Source organism: Agrilus planipennis, unplaced genomic scaffold (genome assembly GCF_000699045.2).
Source record: "Agrilus planipennis isolate EAB-ADULT unplaced genomic scaffold, Apla_2.0 scaffold145, whole genome shotgun sequence".
Taxonomy (NCBI): Eukaryota; Metazoa; Arthropoda; class Insecta; order Coleoptera; family Buprestidae; genus Agrilus; species Agrilus planipennis.
In genome coordinates, this window is record NW_020440372.1 from 53,079 (window position 1) to 74,116 (window position 21,038).

At 35.2% G+C, this 21,038-nt stretch overlaps 1 protein-coding gene across 1 annotated transcript in view; it reads right to left on the reverse strand.

The window, feature by feature from the left end:
- The window catches only part of LOC108736969 (adenylate cyclase type 8-like), a gene marked incomplete at its 3' end in the record, with an annotated part of 96,419 nt that overhangs the window by 51,070 nt on the left and 24,311 nt on the right, over positions 1-21,038 (reverse strand). Inside the window, exon 5 of the mRNA XM_025979656.1 lies at positions 1,806-1,990. Coding sequence (XP_025835441.1) covers positions 1,806-1,990 — 185 coding nt within the window. The remainder of the gene's footprint in view (positions 1-1,805; positions 1,991-21,038) is intronic.

A 21,038-nucleotide genomic window follows, 5' to 3' on the forward strand; every position in this document is an offset into this window, starting at 1 on the left:
TTTCTTCCATTCAATTGCTATTGGTAAATGGTCTGATCCTATCATACCCATGATTTCAAACCTATCAATTTCTTGCCAAGTTTCCCCATTAACCATACCGTAATATATCACCGTTTTTCCTCTCCCTAAAAAAGTATATTCCCCATTTCTATCCCCTTTTATAGTTCCATTTAATATCGCCAGCCCATTCTTAGTTCCCCATTCTATGAATTCCTTTCCTTCCCTATCAACATATTTATCCCTTGAATTTCTTATATGAAATTTATCCTCCCTTACTACACATAGTTCATTCCCAATTCTTATATTAATGTCCCCAACTAACATTATGTTATAATTCCTACTGAATTGAATTTTTTCTTCTATATACTCTAAATTGCATTTTTTCATTTTATTTAAATATACAAAAAAATTACCCACTTTATCTTACATATCAACCCTCTTATCATTACTAATTCATCATTAATTTCTGTTATCTCAAGTTTGAGATATTTTTTTATTCCAACCAACAAACCCCTTTAGCTCTGCCTTTTTTTCTTGTAACATTAATAAATGCCTAATTGCAACTATCATCTAAATTACTCTCTATGCGTCTTATATCTTTACACTCGAGCCAAGTTTCACATAAACAAAGTATCTCATAATTCTTTAAAAAATCCCAAAAACTATTATCCTTATTCTTCATCCCCGCTGCATTTCACGTCACTGGGTTAATCTTCTTTTTAGGCACCAATCCCACAAGCCCCCTCGTATCTTTCTCCATTATCCCGAAATGTCTTATTTTCTGCTTTTATCGTCCTCTTGTTTTCATCGTCCCATACCCACAGTACCTCCCCTAATTGTATCTTTTTATAACCCACCCTGATTACTTTACCATTTCTTGCTTAGCCATTAGCCTTATAATCTTTTCTATTTTCCTCTCCTCTATTGTCAAATCCTCCTTATTTGTAGTGCTTACTATGTATTGAGTATATTTCAACTTTCATTTTAGAGAGAGTCCTTTTAGCAATTAGTTACTTTGAATTTTTGTAGGGTTAAATTTAATGCACCAAATTCGTTGAATAAACCCTACCCACTCCAGATAACCTCAAATGAATGAGAAAAAACTCCCCATGCAATGGATTTTAGGTTTTTTCTGCGATATATGATTAACTGAATAATGGAGTTAGAGAGACGTCATTTGAAGATTCATATTAATTTAAAATCAATTCCACTACTATCATTAGATATAATTTCAGCTTTGATTAGACTAATCTTTTGTTTACTTTTATTTCTGATGAAACATCTGTCAATGGCTACGAATTTTACAATATTCCGCTGTAACCGAACTGCGATCGCAATAGTTATCTACTCTCATGGGTTAAATTAATTTAAATAAATTCTTGTGGAGTTGTCCTACCTACAACGCTTTGGTAATTTATACGATTATTGTTTTCGGTACAATTTTCTTTAATTTACTTTTTCTAACTATAATATTTTACTTTTGTCTTATCATTGCTGAGAACTGCGATCTCTTATTTAGTTAGGGAATTCAACCAGCGAGCTGTATTATCCCAAGATAATTTATTCGTGATTCTTTACTTTTGCAAAGTTGCACTATGCCAAATTTTGTTTTATAAAGTAAAATAATTAGCTTGAATGTCACTAATAAATACTTAAATCCTTCTTTTGTTGAATATTATGTTTTCCTTCCACGTACGAACTAAATAAGCGAAACAATTTTCATTAAAAAGTAATAACTCATTTCTTTATTCGTTATAGAATAATCAGTTTATTAGTATATACCTAGGGATTTTATTGAAACTTACCGAATTATTAGAGAGGGACACATAAATTGATGAAATAAGTAGACGTAGCACAGAAGAAATTGAACATGCTGCCAAACACCATCGTAAAGGAAGAGGTAGAATGGCGTATGGTACGAAGATTATAAAAAGGGTATACCACACCAAATTCTCCTTATTCGTAAATCCCAAGCCTTTGCCGATAAATCCTGCATAAAAACAAAATGTGGTATTTTACTTTTATTGTCTTGGATTGCACAATAAGTAGCTGAATTATATTGAAATTGAGCAGTATTTTTACTCTTAATTTAAAAAAGCTCCAAGTTTTGTTGCAAATTAGTTTTAAACCAGAACTAACGCATAAGAAAGCAAATCTTTATATTTTATTAATTTTACACAATGAAAATAGACTTGACAGTTTTCGTAAAGATTAAGATTTCTTTCAGTGTTGTAATGTTTGAAAACACATTTCGAACCACAATTCGTCTGTTATCGGCGTATTTAAATATTCATTTTTTAAAACTGCCACTTATTTGACTGGTTTGACTCATCAGTTACTGCCTATATTTTGTCCTAAATACCAAGTTTTATCTTAACTCATTTGGTTCAATCCACACAGCAAGATCGCTCTGTTTCTCTTTCGATCCGTTCATTACTGCAGTTAAACATTAATAAGCAATTATTATGATTCAGCCTGTTCAAATTATACGTAGGTGATAACAAGCGCATTTTATCTTGTCAATGAACTACAACCGGTATTTCGGACCTCGGCGAGGAAGGGATACTTTGTATCCCATAATTTAATACTGACATATCTACTATTTGTCATGTTTAAGCCCCGATCCAATCACACTCCGAAAAAAAAGTGTTTCATCGGAATTCTGACCCCACTAGTACCAATAAATGTGAATAAATTTTAGTTTTTACTTGAATTCGGTATTGCTGTAGCTGCTAAATAGTACGCATTCCCCCCCAGGGAGCTTCGAGATCTTACAGTCGGTAGGAGTAGCAATAATCCTCTCCTTGGCCGGTGTTTGGGAAGGAAGGAGTGGAACGGGAGAAAAAAGTTACGAGAGACAGCTGACTCCGGTGAACCCCCAAAGCTAACACTCAAAAGGAAGGAGCGAACGGCAATGAGAGAATTATCCTCTTATATCAGCGCAATTATCATAAAGATAAACAAGCTAACGAACTTACTGAATAAGTCTACGAATGTTAAAAGTGAGGTAAAAGACGTGACGCATGAGCTGCATACGCTAAAGAATCTCCAGAAGGCTAGAATAAAAGAACTGCTGGAAGGAAACGGATGTAAAGTATCCACAATAAAGCAAGAAGTGTGGCTCGCAAACTGAACTAGAAAGTGTGAAGTTCATGGGAATTCAGGCCGGGAATAAGATCGTGGAAGGTGTCAGGGTCAAGAAGATCGATCGGCTAAGGCAGATAGAACCTACGAGAAATTCGTAGAGAATGACCAAGAAAATGCCACGGGGTAATACAAACGATTGACCGAAGCATACAGAAGACTATCTTGAACATGATCAAGGTAGGTAAAGAAGAATGTTGGAGAAAGTTCCCCCATCGAGGGAAAAATAGAAGAGCTTTAGCGGGCTCCTCCTAAAAACCGAAGAAGAAGTCGAGAGCGAAGAGTCACCCAAGAAGGTGTAGCTATCATAACACCTGAGGAGGGGAGGGACTTATACCGGAGCTTGCTACAGGAATAGGAGGTTATGGGATGAATAGGAGTTATCCGTGTGATAGTAAATACCCTAGAACACCAGAAAGGAACCATGACCTGGAGGATACCGGAGTTTATGGAGAGAAAAACCTATAGACTTCGTCATTTGAAAAGTTCATGGGGTAGAAACGACCTTCTTTATAGTAGAGAAGGCCTTCGGAGGCGAACCATCGTATGTGAATGTGCTACGGACGCTAAGATCCGAAATAGATATTACGAACGTCGGATCGGAAGTGGTAAGAATCAGCAAACCCTCTAAGGAGGGGGGTAGCAACCACCACTGCTGATACAAAGGAGGAAGTGGGGTGTCATCTCATAAGGGAAGTGGGACGCATCCTTAGCAGTGAGGGTGTCGTTACAAAAAAAATACCTAATATGACGTTAATAGTAAAAAAATGTAGAGCCAACTAACTCGGAGGAAGAAATTGAGAAAGCCATTGAGAATGGAGAATTATGGATGGTGCGTGGACTTGAAGAGGAAATACCGGATGGCACTACCCCCACAGCATTACAGACCAGTTAAAGGACAGAAAACTACTACAACGGAGGCCTACCAGAATTAGGTGGATGGCCTGCCGTCTGGAAGAGAAGGTCTCTCCCCCCAGGTGCTTTCAGAAATTAGAAATTTGGCCACGTCTCAGTTGCATATAAAAGGCAGGCAGTGAGGAAGAAGAGGTGCCTACGTTGCCGGACAATTGAGCACAAGGCAAGCAAATGCAGCTCGGAGCTTTTATATTACAGTTGTAGTCATAAGGATCACAGAGCTGACAGCATGCCGTGAGAAGTATCATGAAATGTTCAGGAAGATAAAAGAAAAGCGAAAACTATAGCACCTGGATTACAGTACACTGGTTAAGCCATTAAATATTCCACAAATTAAACTTAATAGGTACGGAGCGGCTCACAATCTCTTGGAAGAAGAATAGTCAAGACGTAAAAAAAACAAGTTGGATCAGCGATACTAACCAACAAGGGTGGTGTACCTAGGAAGTGGCAGAGTGGAAAGCTTAGCTTGGGTGAAAACGAATCTCTGTTTACCCATATATTTTTTTCAATGCGGGCTCCTCTCGGAAAATACAGGACTTTAATGGTACGTCCTCATACTCGGGATACCAAAAGAGGCACGAAAGAGGGAAAGCTCTGGAAACTCTAATATGGGAGCTAGTAATGAAAAATTTAAATGACAATTCCCCGACATTCCAAAGAGATCCTAACTCGTCTATATGGAAGTTACCTTATGCAGTTCATCTGTAAACAGAAAATGGGCAATAGACAGGGAATTCTACACACGGAGACGTTAAGTGATCACAATTACAATGACTGAACGCAAGAGTGTATTTGAGAAGACTGAGACTTTAAGAAAGGGAATACGATGAACTTGGTCTAGAGTTTTTGTGCTGCTCTCTTTAGAAGGGGTAGGAATACCATTTTCACAAAGAATAAGCAACAAACCATCATAATGTAAGCATCTGACTATGCGTTCCTCCTAAGAAAAGTTGATATGCTATGACGACGAGGGAATATGATACATTGGACCAGGCCTTTAAAATCATGGCAAACAACCTTAGGTCATACCAAACGAGAAACTTGGATGAAGAAAACTGGAATTGGACTATGGGGATCGACATTCCGGAAAGACTTTAGATAAGAAAACCCACCTTCCTCAGCTTACAAACGAAGAGCAGAGGGCTCTCAATTAGGTCCAGATAGGATAATTCTGGAAGTAATTAAACTAATAATTAAGGAGTTCCACGACATTAATAAGAAGCTACAGCAACTATCTGATGATGAAAGGAGTTTTTTTCTGATGAATGGAAGGTATATATGCGGTTTAAGTGTGGGGAAGTATAGTATTTAAAAGGAAACATACGAAAGAAATACTAACTGTCTTGAGAGGACTGCTTTTGAACATGATAAAGGCATTCAGAGCTGCATCAGCAGATGCCGTGGTTGCGATTGCAAGGGTGTGCCCACTTTATTTCACTAATTAGGAAGAGGAGCGAAAACCTAGTAAAAACAAAGGTAGAAAGGGTGAGACGCAGACAAATACGTGAGAGGAGGTGGAAAGGAAGATGGAAAGAGAGTGACAAAGAGAGGTGGATCTATAAACATACTAGACCCGTAAAATGGCTGAAAAAGTTACGATAAATACAAATTACTACACCACCCATTTATTGACGGGCATGAGTGCTTCAATAGATACTTCAGCAAGTACGGAATTGTAGATAATGATATGTGCCCTCAGTGCTTCGGGTTGTAAACACTACACACGTCCCGCATGGAAAAACAGTTGGGATGACCTGACCAACACCCTAAGGGAACCTCTCACAAGCGATAACTTCTTTAGTTATGTCAAGGAAGGATTATGAACGGAGACAACAGTCGAGTAAATCATGAAGGCGAAAGTCATTGAAGAAAGGATGAAGGAGGCTCTAGAAATCTCCGAACCAATATTACAGAGCGGTGTTACCTAAGGGTGTGGTGTTCTATTTTACATTGGTTATTTAATCCTTTAAGGGTTTTAAAATGTAGTAGTGTTCCGTAGTTATGTATTTTATTTAGGGTAGGTAACAGACAAAACATATAAGATATGATGATGATACTGTTGTATAAATCAAGTTTATCTAACTACGCTGAATGTTGTTCGCATACTTATGTTCACTTTCACTCTTAACATTATCTCGTCCTCTCCGTAAAGTACGTGTTTTGCGGAGAGAAGCTTCGGTGGACGGGTTGACCCCTTATACCGTCCGCTGCTCACTTCGTTTTTTTTTTTATAGTTGGCACCGTTCCCGGGCGGAGCTGGTAGGCAGGGATGGACCCTTATCCTGTCCGTTATCCGGATCCTCCTCGTCACTGCGGACACGTGTTCACTGACGAGCAGCGTTGGCCGGCGGAGCTGGTCTCTTATACCGTCCGCTGCCAGTATCGTCTTATTTTCAGTTCTGTGATAGTAATTGCAGACGAGGCTGGTCTCCGTACTGCCTGTTTCGGTTTTATTTTGTTTCACTTAGTTGCTATTTACCTAATTTTGATTGAGTATTTATAAGGTGTTGCTATTATGCCGTCAGTAACTTTTTTGTTTTTTTTTGTTTGTCGTAGCAGCTTAGTATGCTTAGTTTCATAGATCTTATTTATTTTTGCTGTCTTGTGTGTAGTGCTTAGGTACTGTATTGTCTCGTTGCTGCATCGTTGTGATTTGTATTTTTTTATGCTTCATATGTTGGTTATTCTTATAAATTGTTTTATTTTCGTTACTGCTTTACCCAATTATACATGCGAGAATACGTTTTTCCAACCTTATGTTATGTTGAGAACCTCAATCTAAAATATTCATTCACAGAAAAAATATTTTATGTTAATGTGTGATCGACTTCACTCCGCCTAATGGGATGAAGTCGATCACCAAATACATAATTTTTGTTTTTCAAAGAAACAGGCTATTAATCTAAACACATTTTTTATTTAAATCCAAAAACACATCTCATAAAGATTCTTTTTACAGAAATAAACTAACTTTCTATTCTACATTATAGTTTTCCAAATTATTAAAAATAAAACGCTGTCGTCTGCCTTCTTTTCCATCAACTTTGCAAATANAGCCAGCATCATCGACACCACCTTCGGTCCATGTTGGGTACATATGTTTCGATTCACACACTGTGTAAGGAGGTAAAACTTTGCCGTCTGCAGCTGCAGCAAACATTACGCTAATGCTCATTTCAGACGAATCCGTAATCCTTTCTTCATCTTTCACACCCCTCTTGACTATAACTTTAGTCTGCCCAGGATCATCCGTAAAATTCGTCTCATCGAAATTTATTATATTCATGAGCGGGACACCTTGTAGGGTGAGTTCCAGATAATCATAATAATTATTTATTAATCACATTTCTGTCAGCTCCTGCCCTTACACGCTTAACATTTTCACACATTCTTTCGGTGAGAGTTGGATGCCGCTTGATAAATATTAAAAAGCAGTCCCTTCCCGGCTTATTATTTCGAAATCTTCTTTTAGTACGGCCGCGTCGGTTGAGATAATTTTGTATAAGGTTTCGGATATACATACTCTTTAGAGGAAATCCCCATTCGGCACATTTTGTTAGACCTTCTACTAGAACAGCTTCGTCTACGTGGCTTAAAACTGGTTGCCCACCATAAGATTTTGGATGCCTTCTTTTTACCCGATCATTTAAAGTTGTATAGGGCACGGCCTACTGTTCTGATGCCTTTCTGATAGGCAACTGATTAGTCAAAATGGCCTTAATAGCCTTTTAAAGGTACTCTTCGCTGCAATTCTTCTTTGCAGAAAAGCCCTGCACCTTCTTGTACACACTCGGCATTATTACAACCTGATCGAAATCACCCCATATGCGAATTTGCAAACAACTAAAAATAACTTACCTCACAATGAAGTTACTTCAACAATGATTACTAGTTTTAAGTGCCAACAAACCACGCACCTAAAATGTTTGAACCCTTTGGTAAAATCACTAACTTCTTGCTTTCGCCAACAGTTTGTTTACAGCTTTGAAAAACTGCACACATTCACAAAAGAAATGACAACTGACTTCGGAACTTTTCAATGCAATACAATTAACAGTTCTAACACGTTTTGTAACAAACTACTTTTTTGTATGTCTCGAGTAAAGTAGATCGCGGTATGTTAACGTTCCTCCAATAACAGTGATGTTTTAAGAACATTTTGAAGTGTAACTGTGTCACAATGTTAGGTTATATCGACCCAGAGATTTTTAATTTACATAACTACTAGAAAATAGAGCAAAATAATATTCGATTTGGGTATGATAAACAAAAATATGTATTATATTAGGGTTGTATATTTTACGCGCAAACACCATATGAAAACAGTTAATTTAAATTCTTTGTAAATCCACGCTGCATCATTGTAAAACGATGTAAATCCTCAATAATTCATTATAAATCTTCGTAAATCAGCGTAAATTCCCGCAATTCTTCGTAATTTAATAGTAAACACCCCAATTATTTCAAACTGTACACCACAAGTTAATATGTGATAAAGAATACATTTATTCCCGACGGTTCACCGGTCTGCAACTTTGGTACTAAAAAGCGGAGGGTAATAAATCATATCATGAGTGACACATATTAGCCGCTTATCAATGGAAGTTCCAGAATTCTTGAGAAAAATGCAGATTGCTCCAGACAATTCACAGCGACAAAAAGACAATTGGTGCGAATACAGTGACGAATACATACGTGCTGTAAATACAGTGTGATATAAATAAGAAGTAGTTTAAGTGACTAGTTTGTGTTATTGTCTAAATAAATAACTGCAATATAAATACCCGTTAAATAAATGAAATAAATGCTAAAAAATACTTTAAACACTTGATAATTTCGTAAGGTGAGGAAAACTGGTTTTGGCAAATGTGGCGGGCAGCGTATCTACGTTGATGTTTCGAAAATATGCGATTAGGTAAATGTCTAGGTAATAGGACTGTCGCTCAGATAGGGCTGGCGGGAGAGGGAGGGAGGTAAGGTTAACCTTCAATCCCAAATATGTGGTAAAAGTTGAGTGTGACAAGGTGGAGGCACAGGATATTATAGTATAAGTATAAATTGATATGGTTGTATAACATAAGGTTGAACTAAGGTACGTGGAAGGTGAGTAAGATCGAGAGTGAGGGGTACACTTATTCGACACTGTTCTATACATTGTATGGTAACGAGTGAGAGTTTTCGTTTTTAACTTCCCCCGCCTTTGCTTCATTGCCCCCAGTTTTTATCCACGGGTATGAAGTCTTTGGATTTCCCTTACCTCTTTCTCCCCCATCACCTCTGTCCAAGCGACGGTCCCATCATCTAGACATTTACCGACGATTATTACTTGTTTTAGTGTTTCGACATTCGCTAGGGGTCTATTACAGCAAACTTCATTTTTTAGTGTCTTATACATAAAGGGAAAACGGCAATTTTTTTAATCCATTTGAACCAAAGGAATAACATTTAAATTATAACATCATGATTTTTTGTATNGACGATTATTACTTGTTTTAGTGTTTCGACATTCGCTAGGGGTCTATTACAGCAAACTTCATTTTTTAGTGTCTTATACATAAAGGGAAAACGGCAATTTTTTTAATCCATTTGAACCAAAGGAATAACATTTAAATTATAACATCATGATTTTTTGTATAGCTTCATATTTTTTCATTCTGGACAACTTTCTTCGATAATATTTTTCGATTACATCCATATTTATCAGTGCTACCAGTTTTTTTTTTTACTAAATATTGCGAACCTATGGGGTCATTTAACACGAGGAAAAAATAATTGGAATCACCACGATTTTTTAAATGGCCTCATTCTGAACCGCTTTTTCCTAAAACTTTTTTTTATGAGGCACACATTTAAACAGTGTTCTCATTGGGTTTGTGTTTTTTTTTTGAAGGTGCAGAGGTGAAAAATAAAGTTTTTAATAAGAAAAAAGTAAACCAATCCTGGAACATCTCCAAGTTCGGTTATAGCCAGCATCATCGACACCACCTTCGGTCCATGTTGGGTACATATGTTTCGATTCACACACTGTGTAAGGAGGTAAAACTTTGCCGTCTGCAGCTGCAGCAAACATTACGCTAATGCTCATTTCAGACGAATCCGTAATCCTTTCTTCATCTTTCACACCCCTCTTGACTATAACTTTAGTCTGCCCAGGATCATCCGTAAAATTCGTCTCATCGAAATTTATTATATTCATGAGCGGGACACCTTGTAGGGTGAGTTCCAGATAATCATAATAATTATTTATTAATCACATTTCTGTCAGCTCCTGCCCTTACACGCTTAACATTTTCACACATTCTTTCGGTGAGAGTTGGATGCCGCTTGATAAATATTAAAAAGCAGTCCCTTCCCGGCTTATTATTTCGAAATCTTCTTTTAGTACGGCCGCGTCGGTTGAGATAATTTTGTATAAGGTTTCGGATATACATACTCTTTAGAGGAAATCCCCATTCGGCACATTTTGTTAGACCTTCTACTAGAACAGCTTCGTCTACGTGGCTTAAAACTGGTTGCCCACCATAAGATTTTGGATGCCTTCTTTTTACCCAATCATTTAAAGTTGTATAGGGCACGGCCTACTGTTCTGATGCCTTTCTGATAGGCAACTGATTAGTCAAAATGGCCTTAATAGCCTTTTAAAGGTACTCTTCGCTGCAATTCTTCTTTGCAGAAAAGCCCTGCACCTTCTTGTACACACTCGGCATTATTACAACCTGATCGAAATCACCCCATATGCGAATTTGCAAACAACTAAAAATAACTTACCTCACAATGAAGTTACTTCAACAATGATTACTAGTTTTAAGTGCCAACAAACCACGCACCTAAAATGTTTGAACCCTTTGGTAAAATCACTAACTTCTTGCTTTCGCCAACAGTTTGTTTACAGCTTTGAAAAACTGCACACATTCACAAAAGAAATGACAACTGACTTCGGAACTTTTCAATGCAATACAATTAACAGTTCTAACACGTTTTGTAACAAACTACTTTTTTGTATGTCTCGAGTAAAGTAGATCGCGGTATGTTAACGTTCCTCCAATAACAGTGATGTTTTAAGAACATTTTGAAGTGTAACTGTGTCACAATGTTAGGTTATATCGACCCAGAGATTTTTAATTTACATAACTACTAGAAAATAGAGCAAAATAATATTCGATTTGGGTATGATAAACAAAAATATGTATTATATTAGGGTTGTATATTTTACGCGCAAACATCATATGAAAACAGTTAATTTAAATTCTTTGTAAATCCACGCTGCATCATTGTAAAACGATGTAAATCCTCAATAATTCATTATAAATCTTCGTAAATCAGCGTAAATTCCCGCAATTCTTCGTAATTTAATAGTAAACACCCCAATTATTTCAAACTGTACACCACAAGTTAATATGTGATAAAGAATACATTTATTCCCGACGGTTCACCGGTCTGCAACTTTGGTACTAAAAAGCGGAGGGTAATAAATCATATCATGAGTGACACATATTAGCCGCTTATCAATGGAAGTTCCAGAATTCTTGAGAAAAATGCAGATTGCTCCAGACAATTCACAGCGACAAAAAGACAATTGGTGCGAATACAGTGACGAATACATACGTGCTGTAAATACAGTGTGATATAAATAAGAAGTAGTTTAAGTGACTAGTTTGTGTTATTGTCTAAATAAATAACTGCAATATAAATACCCGTTAAATAAATGAAATAAATGCTAAAAAATACTTTAAACACTTGATAATTTCGTAAGGTGAGGAAAACTGGTTTTGGCAAATGTGGCGGGCAGCGTATCTACGTTGATGTTTCGAAAATATGCGATTAGGTAAATGTCTAGGTAATAGGACTGTCGCTCAGATAGGGCTGGCGGGAGAGGGAGGGAGGTAAGGTTAACCTTCAATCCCAAATATGTGGTAAAAGTTGAGTGTGACAAGGTGGAGGCACAGGATATTATAGTATAAGTATAAATTGATATGGTTGTATAACATAAGGTTGAACTAAGGTACGTGGAAGGTGAGTAAGATCGAGAGTGAGGGGTACACTTATTCGACACTGTTCTATACATTGTATGGTAACGAGTGAGAGTTTTCGTTTTTAACTTCCCCCGCCTTTGCTTCATTGCCCCCAGTTTTTATCCACGGGTATGAAGTCTTTGGATTTCCCTTACCTCTTTCTCCCCCATCACCTCTGTCCAAGCGACGGTCCCATCATCTAGACATTTACCGACGATTATTACTTGTTTTAGTGTTTCGACATTCGCTAGGGGTCTATTACAGCAAACTTCATTTTTTAGTGTCTTATACATAAAGGGAAAACGGCAATTTTTTTAATCCATTTGAACCAAAGGAATAACATTTAAATTATAACATCATGATTTTTTGTATAGCTTCATATTTTTTCATTCTGGACAACTTTCTTCGATAATATTTTTCGATTACATCCATATTTATCAGTGCTACCAGTTTTTTTTTTACTAAATATTGCGAACCTATGGGGTCATTTAACACGAGGAAAAAATAATTGGAATCACCACGATTTTTTAAATGGCCTCATTCTGAACCGCTTTTTCCTAAAACTTTTTTTTATGAGGCACACATTTAAACAGTGTTCTCATTGGGTTTGTGTTTTTTTTTTGAAGGTGCAGAGGTGCAAAATAAAGTTTTTAATAAGAAAAAAGTAGAATTTTTCCTATAAAAGTGCAGCAGATAAAGAGGCATATAGCAAAGAACATCTTAAGGTGAGAACATCCCAGAGAAGTAGAAGATAAGGTAGGAGAGAAAGTACAGTTACTAAATCAAGCAAGAGATTGTCAAAGGAAATCGATAATAAAAATCAATACGGAACTATTAGAGACACCTTCCGACCGAGAGTAAAACGTATAAGCTGTATAACAGACTTCTATATAAGAAAAAGAGAAGACACAACAAAAGTGGAAATCTGCCAAACCAGCAAGAAACCTGCAACGACATTTAATTCAAAAACGTAAATTATCATACAGAGTGAGCAGGAAAAAGGGTCTGAAAGGGATATGGCACAATACGATAAATTATGCAAGCTGATAAAAGAAATAACAACTGATCTAAAAGAATTAAGGAAATAAAATCAAGAATTAAAAGATGAATTACAAATAATCAAAAATGAATACAAACAGGAAAGGGAAAGATGGGAAATTGAAAAAACCCTTTTGAAAAGCAGAGTAGAAAAACTAGGAGAAAAACTAGAAAAGATAGAAAAAAAATAAAAAAGAAATAATATAGTAGTAACCGAGTTGCAAAATAAAAGGAAATGCTGCAGAGAAAATAAAAGAGGAGGTTAGGTTAGGCAGATTATTTATACCAAATTACAAATAGAACCAAAGATAATAACTGCAAATAAATTAAAAAAACACAACAGGCAGATTATTTTTATGAAGCTACAAGACTGAGAAGATAAAAAACAAATTTTACAGGTAAAAAGTAAATTGAAAGGCACAAATATATACATAGACAGCGAACTAACTGAAAATGAAAAGAATATACAGCAGAGCATAAAGCAGATAGCGTCCGAAGAGAGACAGAAAGGAAAAGTTGTTAAAATAGGTTACAAGAAACTAAAAGTAGATGAAAGATGGATGATATGGAACGAAGTGGAAGGAAAACTTATGCCAAAAAACTAAAATATAAAATAGACAATAAGTATCAGATTACCAACAAAAACGCGCTCAACTTAGATAATAGGGGATTATTAGGAACAATAGCTGGTAATATTGTTAGACAAATAAGAGACAACTTAGATAAGAAAGACAAAAGAATATACAAAGAAAATAACAAAGGAAAATATTTAAAAATAACCTTTTGGAATGTTGCGGGTATTAGGAATTTAGAGGACGAATGGGAAAAACTATTTGAGTATGACGTAATAAATTTAACAGAGACTTGGGCGGACGAGAAAGACAGGATTAATAGAAAATAAATTGATAAACTACAATATTTTACTGGTTGAAGCAAGAAGGGAAGGGAAAAGGGGAATGCTAAAAGGAGGAATGGTCACGGCATTTAGCAAATCCCTAAATGTAAAGTCTGCAAAAATAGAAATGTTAAATGAAGAACTAATCAAACTAGATTTTAATACAAACAAAGGAAAAGTTACGATCTTAAGCGTATGCATGAGAGATAGAAGGAGTGAAAACTATGAAAAGGTAGGAAGAATATTAGAAGATATTACGGAAGAATACATAATAATGGGAGGAGATTTTAACGCAAGAACAGCAAATAAAGGTGAAAGAGAGAGTGAAATTATGACAGAAGAATATAGGCTATCGAAAGATAGGTTGTAAACAAAGAAGGAGAGGTACTACTGAATTGGGTTTCAGATAATGGAATGTACATCCTAAATGGAAACGTAAGAGGTGATGAACAAGGGGAATTAACTTACATAGGAAGTAAAGGAAGGTCAGTAATAGAGTACGTAATTACCAATAGGAAAACTGAAGAAGATCTGATAGAGAAAATGCAGGTGGTGGATAACAATGAGTCAGACCATCAAAGATTAGACTTGCAATTAAATATTTTAACGAAAAAGGTACATGAAAAAAGATCTAAATACAAAACAAATGCTGGTCGGAGGAGGATATTTTAAATTACAACAATAAATTAAAAGAATTAGGAAGACCAAAAAATTGGAACGAACTCAGAGAAACGCTAAAAGCAGCGATATATATAAAGAAAATATGGATTAATACAAGTATCCAGAAAAAGAAATGGTGGGATTAAGAATGTCACGCAGCAAAACTAGAGTTAAAGAAGACAAGGAAAAAATATATAGAAACAGGTGAACTGAAAACAGATTACTGTGAATGTAAAAAGAAATACAAAAAAATAATTGAGGATAAGAAACGACTGACATTGGAGAAAGACTGGTCAGAAGCAAGAAAGGACAAAACGGGAAAGAAGTTCTGGGAGTTAATAAACAAACAAAGAACAAAAAAAGAAGAGATAAGTAAAAATATACATATGGTTGAATGGACTGAGCACTTTGCTAAACAAATGGGAGGAAAAGTAGTAGAAGAAACAAGACAGCTGGGTAAAGAAGAGAAAATAGAAAAAAATGAAGATCAAGAAATAACGCAAGTGGCAGTAGAACAAGCAATAAGGAAGCTGAAAAAGAAAAACGCGGCTGGAGAAGATAAAATCACAAATGAAGCCTGGATATATGGTGGAAGAGAATTACAAGAGAACTTGCAAGGAATACTAAATAAAATATGGAATGGAGATGAAGATCTGCCTGAGGAATGGAAAATGGGAATAATAAAACCAATTTTCAAGAAAGGAGATAGACATAAATCGGAAAACCACAGAGGAATAACTCTTACTAGCACAGGATATAAAACTTACGTGGAAATACTTAGGAAAAGATTAGAAAAGGAATTGAAAGACAAAAAGGCATTAGGAGAGATGCAGATGGGATATAGGAAAAACAAAGGAACTATTGACGCAATATACATAGTTAAAACGAGGAAACTTACTTTAAGATAGAAGTCAATGGGGAAAAATCAATGATTATATCATTGAGGGAAGGCATAAGACAGGGTTGCCCACTGAGCACAGTACTTTTTGATGCAACATTTGCAAACTTAGAGAAGAAAACGAGCACAGCGCGAGAAGGAGGTATAGTGATCGGTAGAAGAAAAATTTGGTCAGTGTCATATGCAGTTGACGTAGTTTTATTAGCGAATAATGAAAGAGGAATGAGGGAAATGTAAACAAATACATAAAGGAAAGAGGGTTGGAATTAAATACAGACAAATCAAAAATTTTAAGAGGGAAGAAGGCAGGAGTAAGAAAGAAAAATGTCGAATTCCAATGGAACGGAAAAACAATCGAAGAGGTTACAGAATTTAATTAACCTAGACTTCATATTGCAGAGGAATAATGGAGTAGACAAGCACATTAAAAATTTGAAAAAGAAGGCTTTAAGTGTAATGGAAAAAGTATGGGGAATAGGAGAAAGAAACTTAAGAGATTGCTGGAAAAAGAGAATGTTTCTTTTCGAGACACTAGTAGAAAGTATACTAATCTAAGGGGCAGAAATCTGGGGATGGGAAGAGAGAAAAGAAATCGAAAGTATTCAGGACAGATATATTAAATGGACACTAAAGCTAGATAAGAGTACTCCGAGATACCTTCTTCAGGAAGAAACTAAATATGAAAAACTGACCATAAAATATTCAAAAAGGGCCTTAAAGTACGAAGAAAAAATATTAAATTCCGAAGGCAACGCAATACTAAAAGAATGTGTAAAAGTTAAGGACAAAATTGCGCTCTTGCAAAAGGAAGAAAAGAAAACCACAAGGGAAAGATGGAAAAAAGAAAGAAAGAATTTTTTAATGGAGAGAGGATGGTCAATCAAACATTATATATGGAAGCTGGAAAATGAGAGAAATGTATGGAAGGAACTAGAAAACTTAACTAAAGATATTGACAAACAAAGNTATTTGATTAATTCCAAAAGCTAACTAAGAAAACTTGTATTGAGAAAGCCCTGTAAGAGTAGGAGCGAAACGTCGGTTGTGTTTTTAAATTTTACAACCCTTAATACCGCTCTGATTTTCCAACTACTATATTTAAGAGGATGGGAAATAGTCAACATTTAATAGGAAATTATTTGAACTTATTTTAATTACATAATCAAATAAATGAAATTTGTACTGCCCGTGTTCTCATTCATCATATGATTTTAATACAAAATGATACTGGGGTTTTACTTAACTGACCCAACTAGTTAATGTAATGGAACTCAGTGGAAAATTGTATCCTTAATGTATTTTGTATTTCTTGAAACATAGAAAATTAGTCTAAATTTGTCCATTTTGCTGTTTGCACTAACTTGATTATTACTTACTGTTACGTTTAACAAAAATATTACAAATATCTTGTTTGAATGGGTTCATCTAGTTAATATAATCTAATTTAGCTGAAATACGACAGCTGCTAAATGATATTAGCTTAAATAAATTAAGAAATTTCCAAAGATTTCGAATTCGAAATTCAATTAAAACATCACGCTAAACTTACTCTTTTTCTCTTATTAAAACACATTAATCTGATTATATTTTTGAACAGCAGTATACGTTAATTTTTTTAAAGTATCGAGATGATATAATCACTTATAGTTTTTGCCTTCCGTTTAATTTCGTTTGTTTGTTTCTTTGTATGTTTTTCTCAACATAATTGGAAAATCAAAACGTTCTTTTGTGGATTTTGCATGGTAAATAATTTTTGCTTCTGTAAATAGGCATCTCCCAATTTTCTCATCTGTGCTTTTTCATTATGAGTTACAATATTCAGTTGATTTAATGTAGCAAACAATCACGTTAGCGTATAGTTACCTGTTTACGCATTTGTATGTGCATAAAAAATATCATGCCTCTATAATCGGTTTTACTATTCATTTACTATGAATATGTCTACAAAATAAAATAAGAAATGTTTGTTAGTCATTTTTAATAATGAATATTGAATGTTTAGGGTTGTATTAGTAAGCTGCGGTATGATAGTGGCCACGAGAGGGCAGGTTGGAAGAGGGGGTGTTTGCTAAAAGTTTTCTCTCGAACAAGTAGATGTAGAAACAAAAAAAATTAAAAATCGATTTTTGAGATTCCATGTAATTTTGCTACTTTTAATACGTGAACGAAAATTGCCCCTAAATGGGAAAGTTACGGAAATATCCCATTTTTGAGAACTAAAAAAATCAATTTCTAAGCTTGCTCTATAAAATGAGGAAATAAGTGAAGTCTTTTACCACCTTAATCTAACCTAGATAATAGTTACATAATACTAAAAGAATGTGTAAAAGTTAAGGACAAAATTGCGCTCTTGCAAAAGGAAGAAAAGAAAACCACAAGGGAGAGATGAAAAAAAAAGAAAGATTTTTTTAATGGAGAGAGGATGGTCAATCAAACATTATATATGGAAGCTGGAAAATGAGAGAAATGTATGGAAGGAACTAGAAAACTTAACTAAAGAGATTGACAAACAAAGAAGGAGAGAGAAAATGAGAAACATGAAATTCGCTCAAGAGTACAAGATATTATGGAAAGAAGAAGAAAAACCTCATTATTTGAAACATGAAGGAGTAAAGGGAAAAAACGAACTACAATTAACTGCAAGATTTAGATTGGGAAGTGAAAATAGAGCGTCAAGGTATTGGGAATAAGAAGAAAAGAAATTATGCAAATTATATAAAAAGGAGCCAGAGACGCTTGAACACATATTTGAGCGATGTAGAGAAACAGGAAATTCTACAAAAAATTGGAAAACTCAACTGGAAGGACTGGACAACCTGAAAAGGATGAATAAAATCTTGTGGAAGAGGAAAATAGCAGTACAAGAAGAATAATAAAAACCGCACCTTTGTACTTTGTATATATAAAACATATTAAACAAAATAATTCGAAGTGGTCTGTAGTCTGTCGAAATCGTTTGGCTACAATAAAATGTTATGGAATTTTGCATATAACTTATTTATATCGTCGTTTACAACATACCTACCAATATTTAAAGTGTCTCAACGGTATAGATTTGGAGATAAGAAGAGTTATGGAGCCTCTAATATAGAAAAATTAAACAAAATAATTCGAAGTGGTCTGTATTCTGTCGAAACTGCCAGACGCAGATCGCGATTTCGATCTTTTTGGATCTCATCAGCGCGTCGCAGGCAGCCCAACAGAACACAGACCAACCTTTACCTGCTGTCTTAACAGCGCGTTTTTGAAAATACCACAAACGGCGTGAAAAAAATTATTTAAAAATATGGACCTTGTTGGAGCATACGTAATCCTCAAATGTAGCATCGTACTACAGATAGCGCTCACCACGCCGTTTGTGGTATTTTCGAAAAATTAAGTTAACTTTCATAATAATGACTAACCACTTCACAGAAATATTGGCTGTGTAGATTTTTGCTTAAACACCTTATTCATTTAGAAAATACTACAAATGGCGCAGTAAACGCCATCTGTAGCACGATGCTACATTTTAGGATTAGGATTAGGATTAGGAACCTTATTCATGTTTAATTGATCGTACGTACCTATAAACACTCTTGAATGTATGAATCTTGCCTTGGATTATGCACTGACAAAACTCCACCTGTTCATTGAATTTTAAAGCTCCTGTTGCATATGGTCCCTAATATTCACTCTTTCTGTTTGTGCTTACTGAAAGTGATAAGTGTCTTGACAAATTTTTACCTTAATAAAGACCATTAAATGAGAGCACTCTCATTGCGGCATGTGGAAACTTTTTAGCTTGAATGTAGGGAGGTAGTTGAGTAACATGAATCTTGACCCTAGAGTATGCACTGACAACTCCACCCCTTCATTGAATTCTAAAGTTCCTGTTACATGGTTCCGTATAACGGGTTCGGCCCGTCCTATGGCTCCTTTTCACGGCGGCAGCGGACACATGGAATGCAAATGCTCCGTGTAAAGGGGTCGCATTGTATCCAAAGCTGCTAAGGATGTGCGATTTCTAATAGGATCTCTCCTTTTAAGGGTGTTTGGGAGGTACAATCGGAGACAAGAGTACATAAAATTAGAAATTCGTGATTAATTAGGTTTTGCAGCATATCATGAGGTAAATAAATACTATCTATACACAAGAAAAAGTATACGGTTTGAGAGAAAATTTGGAATTGACCAAAAACTTTGAATAAAATAAGATATAACGAATAATATGGAAAATTTTTAACTGACTTTTGGCAGTGAATATGCCTTGATTTCAACTTCGAAACAAAAAAATATTTAGTTTCAATCTCNGAGTTTGTGAGTGCCGCGAGTGCCGCAAAAGAGGCTTTGTGGATTTCGCGAGTTTTAAATGACTTGGGTTCTAAACGTGAAGTGCTAAAAATGTATTGTGACAACCAAAGTGCGATTAAATTGATTAAAAACTCTGAATTTCACGACAAGTCTAAACATATAGAGGTAAAGTACCATTTTATAAGAGATCTGTTTAAGAAAAATGTAATCAACATTGAATATGTACCATCTGATCAGCAGTTGGCTGATATTTTTACGAAAGCTTTGTCAATTCAGAAATTTGTAGCATTACGTGTTAAACTAGGAATTTGTTCACTTTGATTTTTATTTTTTTATTTTTAAAATATTGTAGAAATCATAGATTTATGATTTAGGGAGAATGTTGAGACTGGTAATTGTTTATATTACAACGGCGACGTGTAGCCGTGAGTTAGCTTAATAAACAGTCATGGATGGAAAATCATAAATCTATTAGATATGTGTTCGATAGTCGCCGATAGACTTTGTTTAGTCTGTAAGAAAACGGTTATTCATATAGAAATAACATGTACGGAAATACTTAAGCAGTCTTTAGTTTTTAGTCTTGGTTCAGCTCTCATTTTGTGAACAGCACATGTACTTATCAATTAAATTATCCTAAGTAAACTACTGTTTCCATTTTTTCATCGCAACTCTGACACAAACATTATACATGGAAGCTGGAAAATGAGAGAAATATATGGAAGAAACTAGAAAACTGAACTAGATATTGATAAACAAAGAAGGAAAGAGAAAATGAGAAACCTGAAATTCGCTCAAGAGTACAAGATATTATGGAAAGAAGGAGAAGAAAAACCTCATTATTTGAAACATGAAGGAGTGAAGGGAAAAAACGAACTACAATTAACTGCAAGATTTAGATTGGGAAGTGAAAATAGAGCGTCAAGGTATTGGGAAGAAGAAGAAAAGAAATTATGCAAATTATATAAAAAGGAGCCAGAGACGCTTGAACACATTTTTGAGCGATGTAGAGAAACAGGAAATTCTACAAAAAATTGGAAAACTCAACTGGAAGGACTGGACAACCTGAAAAGGATGAATAAAATCTTGTGGAAGAGGAAAATAGCAGTACAAGAAGAATAATAAAAACCGCACCTTTGTACTTTGTATATATAAAACATATTGTTTTAATAAAGCTCAT